This window comes from Symsagittifera roscoffensis, chromosome 4, assembly GCF_963678635.1.
Source record: "Symsagittifera roscoffensis chromosome 4, txSymRosc1.1, whole genome shotgun sequence".
Taxonomy (NCBI): domain Eukaryota; kingdom Metazoa; phylum Xenacoelomorpha; order Acoela; family Convolutidae; genus Symsagittifera; species Symsagittifera roscoffensis.
Window position 1 is genome coordinate 20113802 of NC_087065.1, and position 7463 is coordinate 20121264.

General features: G+C 34.1%; 1 protein-coding gene across 2 annotated transcripts in view; it reads right to left on the minus strand.

Annotated features, from left to right (window-relative positions):
• The window catches only part of LOC134844658 (gamma-aminobutyric acid receptor subunit alpha-4-like), a 57126-nt gene extending 50853 nt beyond the window's left edge, over positions 1 to 6273 (minus strand). For both annotated transcript variants that reach the window (XM_063861457.1, XM_063861456.1), the window contains exons 1-2: positions 6171 to 6273; positions 670 to 947 (exon numbers count right to left, since the gene is read on the minus strand). In XM_063861457.1, the coding sequence (XP_063717527.1) occupies positions 670 to 947; positions 6171 to 6211 (319 nt within the window). In that variant the 5' untranslated portion in view covers positions 6212 to 6273. The remainder of the gene's footprint in view (positions 1 to 669; positions 948 to 6170) is intronic.
• Positions 6274 to 7463: the final 1190 nt, after the last annotated feature.

The following is a 7463-nucleotide window of genomic DNA, read 5'->3' on the forward strand; positions in this document are numbered from 1 at the left end:
CTCAGTCACTCGTGATTCGAGCTTCAATTAAGAAGTTCAAAGAACTTTTGCTAGTGACAAGGAAAATCGTACAGTTCAATTTGGACGGCAAAATTGAATTGTTGTTGTAAAATCATAGTTCCCCAATCGCAAAACGATGGGAAAAAATGAAAAATTGAAGAAAAAAATACGGTAACGATGTTCGTAAAATTCTGTGATACTTGTGCAGCAATCAGCTGTTCTTGCGTTTCAGTGGGTTCTAAATTGGCTCTTTTGTGCCAAATTGGTATTGGTGACTTCAAGAGCTAAGAATAGGTTGAAGTTTATTAAGGATGAGAATGCCACAATAAAGTAATTAGGAAATCAGTGAAGCGTACATGTCAGACAATCGCTTCGCATCAGAGGTGGATGCGCACTTATTAATAATGAGTCACCTATAGCTAGTATTTATTAGCAATCCGGGAGCAAGTTGACGTCACGTGTTTGATCTTATTTTTTTGATTTGCTCAAATATATACTTATTTATTGAAAATTGAAGGAACTGAGTTGCAAATTCCCATTTAGCCTCATAAATTCAGTGAGTTCACTGATCACGATTCAAAGAGGCACGCTGTTTTTTCAGATATTGATTGTCAAATGTTGGAACTGAACTATCTAATTTTGAACTGGTTTCAATTGAAGATGACTCACCCGATCCAAAGTTGGGTCTGAGTCGTGCATCGTATCCCTCTGTGATGATATCTGTGATGTTCCAGGGCATCCGATCCGGCTTAGTTCTCTTAGTCGCTGGAGGCACCACACTTTCAGCCTTCGAAGTCGGCGCACTTGTTGCTGATGAATCGGAGGAGGATGATGTCATTTTAATCAATGGCAGAGAAGGAGCAGTCGTTTTGCCAGCAGCACCTGAATTGTCCTGGGTTTGATATGTTACTGTTTGCTGAGCGTCACTCGATGTAATTCTGAAACTTCTAAAACAAAAACAATATAATTGAACAGTTCAACAAATTTTCATAGAATAGGCCTTCAAAAGACCCCCAGACACATACTGGGAGAAACCTTAATCAAAAAGAGCTGTCGTTCAAAAAGGATTTTCTAGGTTATCAATCTGGCATACTTTACAGTAAAATGTGTCATGATACAATAAAACGTTAAACTTTTTTCAAATAACCCCAAACTAATTTACAAGTTGGACTAATTCTCAATAAAATTTTAGCATTTAACCAAAAACCGTCCTTGCACTTTTATCTTACTGAACCAGAGAAATTGTCACCGCGGTCGGTCTATTTTTACGTCAAATCTGAACTATGTTAGCCTTACATTTTCCATTTTTTTCAGCTTACTGCTTACATGTCGCACAGTATAGGTTCTGAATAAGGTCTTTCGCCCTGCTTTCCTTCGGTCTAACTCGAAGAAACAACCTAATTTATGGTATACGAGTAAATTTACAAGGTAAAGTATATGAAAAGCAAAGATGCTTGGAATACACTAATTAGATCGCATACCAATTTTTCTTGATGACGCAAATTCTCTTACAAATCTTTGCTTAAAAAAGAAAGAAATCCTTGAATAATTTTGTACAATGACTCAAAATAGGTGATTTTAAAATTTGAAAGCTACGTGAAACTTTAGAAAACATTGTAGAGTAAACTATTTTGGCAACAGAAACGCCCCAAGAACTAAAGGACAATTTTTACATTTCATTTAAAAACTACATTTAATTTGCTTCAGTTCAGGTGAATTGGTTGTTGAACCAGATTACACGCCTCTTACGCGTTTCAACAGGAATATAGGGCTCCAATTTATCCCAGATATGCCAAACTGGTAGTTTTCAAAACATCATGCTTTTAAGAAAAATATATATTATTTTTAATATTTGAGGCTCTCATTTTTTTGATACTATTAATGTCTGCAGAGTGCTGAACTACCTAAATTAATGCCAGGTAACAGAGGTAACAGAAAATGCGGGCTCAGAAAAACCAACAGTGCTAAAAAAAATTTTGGTATTGACCAAAAATTTTTCAGGACAAGGCCCGCACTGAAGTTTCTCGGATAAAAATAGATTATATTGAGAAATTCTTGTGGAAAAAGTTGCCATTATAATTGATTATGTGTAACCAATTTAAGCAACACTTTCTATTATAATAGAAAAAAAAAATTGATTATTTTCATCAAGAATATATTGCCTTATAATTCCACTAAAATGTTTTTTATCTCCACATAATCTCAACAAAATATATTTTTTTTTCGCCCTGAAATCGCCATAAAATCGCAATAAAAATCTATTGTATTCGCCATAAAACTGCCAAAAAATTGCAACAAAAACTATTGCTATTGCCATAAAATTGCAGTAAAAGCATATGAAATAAAAATCCATTATAATTTATTATAATTGATTATAATTCATTTCATTTTTAGGACTAAAATTGATTATTTTTGCAAAATATTGCAAATTTTGCGGGAATGCCTCAACCTCATCCCTTCAGCCCTTCAAGTTTTTTAACTGCACTAAACAGAAAATAAGATAGTTTAAATAAATTGTAAATTTCATGAATAACCCCTCGAAAAAATCCATTATAATCGATTAAAATTGATTATAATAGATTTTATTGACAAAAAAATATTAGGATTATAATCCATTTTTATTGGATTATAATCGATTATTTTGTCATTTTATTGCGGAACATATTATGACAAAATAATCGATTATGATCCATGGGCGCTCGGTGCGGGAATCTATTATAATCTATTATAAATCCAATATAATCGACATAAAATTAAAATTTTCTAATGAATTTTTTTCTCCATGTAATCGATTATTCTACTCTGCGACCACAAAATCACCAGATAATTGATTATTAAAAGAACAATTTTTTGTTCGACCATAAAATCGCCAGATAATAGATAATAATTGGAGAAACTTCGGTGCGGGGGGAGTTTTACAAAATTTTCACACTCAAAGTCTTGTAAACTGATGTTGATTTTTCGCAATTTCCCTTTGTAATTCTTATCAAGTTTAATTAGGCAAACGTGAGGACGACTGAAAATTGAACCTAATGATTCAGTTTTATCAATTTGAATCAATTGAATCTATCAAAAAAGTCAGTCATGAAATTTTTTTATGAGAACTCAAAAGTTTTGAAGTGATATTGAATTGTTTTTTGAAATTTCAGCAATCATTATCAAGTACCAACGATAATCCCTCTTCTATAATAGAAAAGCAAAGCTAAGAGCCAGAGTTTATTTGATTTCACTATTTAACTATATCCCCCTGAGGTACCTAGTAATGAATATCCCCCTTTCGCAAAAGGGGGATATTGTTGAAGAGGTCCAAATTCTCATTAGTATGACTGCGTGAAAACGCCATGTTGAAATATTTTGTGCCTAATTTTTGCGTTTTATAAAAAAAATGGATATAAATTGCTCAAAGTTTCAAAACAACATGAAGTTTTTGAAAACTTTTTGATTTTGATGCACTGAGGAAGTTTCTGAAAAAAAACTGCAGTGTCTTGCAAATTTATATTTTTGGGTCTATAATTAAACTGGTGAAACCTGGTAAGACCTCAAAACTTTTTTTACAAAGCTAATAATGCTGCTACCGTCAAGACTAACCCTTGATTTTTCTGAATTACTTGTCTCAAAAATCATTTTCTTCAAAAATTTAAGCGTCCAAAAAACGTTTAAATTTTTTGCTTGTGATTCTCATTCAAACCACACAAAAAATCAACGTGATTTTTCCGCAGCGGTTGTATGCAAATGTCAAAAAAACTCTCGTTCTTAAGTTTTCAGCCAAAAACTAGACTGATCAGGAACTTAAAATTGCAGAGAAAATTGGTGCTTTGTTGAGGTATGCTTTGGTAGTTCTCAAGTTGTAATTCTGTCATATGTCATCATATACGACATTTGTGGTTCTTTGATGTTTCTGGTTTACTTATTTTGAGGCCAAACTGTGCTTTTTGTGTATTGTAAGCGGATTCCGCAACAAGGACGCTCCCTTTGTTCTTCTTTTGTTCTTTCATTTCTTATGATCGTTCCGACAAAATTTAACATGTTTAAAGACTTGTTTCTGGAATCCAAGAACACACAGACACAAAATTGTGCGACTTTTCAGCGCATAGTTTGGTCCCGTAATGCTGGTCTTAAAAATTTTTTTCTTTAAAAATTAAACGTTCAAAAAACATTTAACTATCTTTTCTGTGGTTTCCATTCACCCCACAGAAAAAATCAAATCTCATAAGGCACAATATAAGCCTGTATCGCATTTTTCTGTACAAAACAGCTTCTGCCAAATTAAAATGGAAGTTTTAGAATCAAAAGAATTAAGTGGTAGATATAATTAAAAAATTACAAAAAACGTGCATTAATTGGTATCACTGATGCCCGCAAGCACAAAAATGTATCCATATCGTTTATATGCAAAAGTCAAAGAAAATGTTGGTTTTAAAGTTTTCAGGTAAAAACAAGACTGAGCAGGAACTTAAAATTGCTGAGAAATTTGCTGTTTAGTTGAGGTATGCTTTGGTAAAACTCAAGCTGTTATTTTGTCATATGTCATCATATACGACGTCGAAAATTACGTAAAATATACTTATTTTTCGACAGTTGTTTGGTTGATTTGAGTCCTTACTTAGCTTTTTTGCACTCTGTCTTAATTTTGTCTTCTTAGGGAGTACTGCATTCCATTTTTACCTCAAAACTTCAAGGCAAAAAGATGCACTCCCAAACGACGAAAAAAAAGTTTTTCTAGAGACATCGTTGTTAATATTTCGCATTTATGAATAAAATATTCGGCTGAGAAACAGCATCACAAACTGTCGATTATGATTCCAACCAGTGCGGATTTAGGGGCGTACGCCCCCTCAGGGATTCGATCCCCTGCCGACCCAAAAGCTCCCCCTTTGATAGTTTTTAAAAAATCAATTTTTGACTAATCGAGCCTGAAATTTTTCAAAAAACGCCTTCGGTGCCCATATATACTAATTTTGAAGGGGAGCGCGCGCCAAAAAAAAGTGATTTTTTTTGTCAAATTTTTCCAAAAAGTGCCCAAAAACGGCTTTTGTGACCTGTTTTTTCAAAAAATTGCCTGCGGCGCAAAGTTTTTTGTCCAAATAGGGTCTTTATAGTGTTCTGGGCCCGCCCGAAAACTCAATTTGCTCAACCTTGGAAAAATTGACAAAATTTTTTGAAAATTCGCCCCCCTCGAGAAAATTCTAGATCCACCCTTGGTTCGAACCACTTCTTGACAAGGAAAGAAATATCTAGGGGTGTCAAGTGAACTGCCATTCCAACGCCCTATTTTTAGCGATTTGCTTTTGAAGAAAAATCAAAAAAATTGCCCCTGAGAAAACTGGTCTGAGAAAGTGGTCTTATTTAGACTGATGTTTCAATTCTAAAATTGGTTTCAGACTAGTTTTCATGACCAGTTTAATTGATATTTTACCTTAACTACCTAGTTAGACAATTTTTGATTAGTTCAAGAAAAGCGGCTCATTTTTTGTCTCTTCAACTAAATGATTTAAAAAACCGATGTTTTTAATTTTTTCCTGCATGTAATAAATTTGCCAACAAAACTGGTAGAAGCTTCTCATTAAGTCAACTATGATTTTGTATGAATGTGGTCAACGCAAAACAGTAATAGACGTGAAATGTTTAATTCCAAAATCCTTTTGGTAGTTTTTGTTGTGACTGAATATTTGTTTCCAATATTTCCAATAAGCTCAAAACTAAATACAATTCTTCAGTGACCTTTTTTTTGTGTGCTTATGGTATTTTGGCCAATTACCTTAGTTTATGCAGTAGCCATTTGAGTTCCTATCAGATATTTTGCAAAGTTCTTAACCAGACCTGGTGAATTTGAAAATTTCAAATTCTACCAAATTTTTGCAAATTTTTTGGGTTTCAGTTTCAAATGTGAATTTAATTGATTGGATGACGATGACGGTTTCGAAGTCAATTTAAAAATTGTTTTAAAAATTATGCCTGATGATCTTTCGAAGCTTAATTTCATCCCATCAAGGTACCAAAAAGTAGCAGATTTTTAGGAAAAAATGACCAAACTTTATTCAAATGTCTTGAGTTTTTTTAGAAGTTAAGCAGCAACATTTTGATTGACACTTTTTTGGAAGAGGTTTTAAAGTCGTTCTTTGGTTTCTATTGGTTATCTTACGCCTTCTCATAAACACAATTGTACTCACGGGATATTTGCGATTAGGATGTAGAGAAATAACAAAAGCATGGTAAAATAGGAATGGGCAGTAAGAAGCAGACAAACTCGAATCGCTCGTACTGACACTTGACTTGATTGGCGAAGAGAAAGAAGACGAGCTTCGAAGGGGCATATTAGGCTTATAGGCTCAGAGTACCACAAACACTGACTCGGGATACAAGCTGTCCTCGGATATACTTGCGACTACTCATTCGTCGACGAGATTTCGACCAGAGCACTTTTCTTTCATCACTTATGCGACTGTTTTTAAAGTGCGAATAAATCTGTAATAACTCGGCAAATGAAATTTAAAATTTGGGGAACAACAACTATATGAAATTTTTGTTCTGAATGTTTTTTAAAGAGTCCGTTGTCCTAGTATATAAGTGTTTAAAATCGGTACTCAAATAACCGTTGCTAAAATTGATGAAAAATGAAGGCGGAACATGAATGAAAGACTGTTAATTGTAATCGGTAATCGACGCAGCCTTTTAACGACTCAGACTCTTGACTCTTTTTTTTTGCATTATCGCGCGATCAACCGCGACATCAAAAACAGAGAGATTTTTTGCATTATGGCGTTAACACCCACCGCAAAACATCAGATATAAATAGATGGAAATTTAGTGTTTGTTATGATAATAGAATAAGAAGGGTAACTAAAAAAAGAGTTGGCGGAGGGGTGTCAGGAGGAGGGATGATGGACTAGATGGTGTGTGGGTGTCGGTTGGTGATGATGTTGATGGTAGATGCTGTGATGGTGCAGATGATGTATGAAGGAACACCTTTCCGGCCCCAATCAGATGCAGATGCAGTTTATACGACACCTTAATCGTGTACCATCAGCCATAAAACACGCTTAATGATGTCGAATAACTGAGACTGTATTTCTAATGAGATTCAACTCAACACTCCATATACAAACACACTCTGTGATCCATGTCATAACTAACTGCTGTTATAGTCCAAATAAATTCTTTTCTAGTCCAAATTATAACGCAACTAGGTTTGCAATAAATTTTTGTAACCTCTCTTCATATTTTCTCAAAGGCCAATCAGGAAGTAAATAAGAACGCGACAGTTTTCCTGTAACGAGGAGATAACTTTCTGAACAGCTTTTTCAGTCAGCTTCTGAGATTTCAATAGCAGCCATCACAATCCAAAAATAATGGGAAAAACAACAAGATAGAAAAAACTTGGAATTTAGGAATTGAGTATTTGGAATTTAATAAGCAGAAATTTTCGATTGGTCCGCAAAAGAAGTCGTGTAACTTTTGGAGCC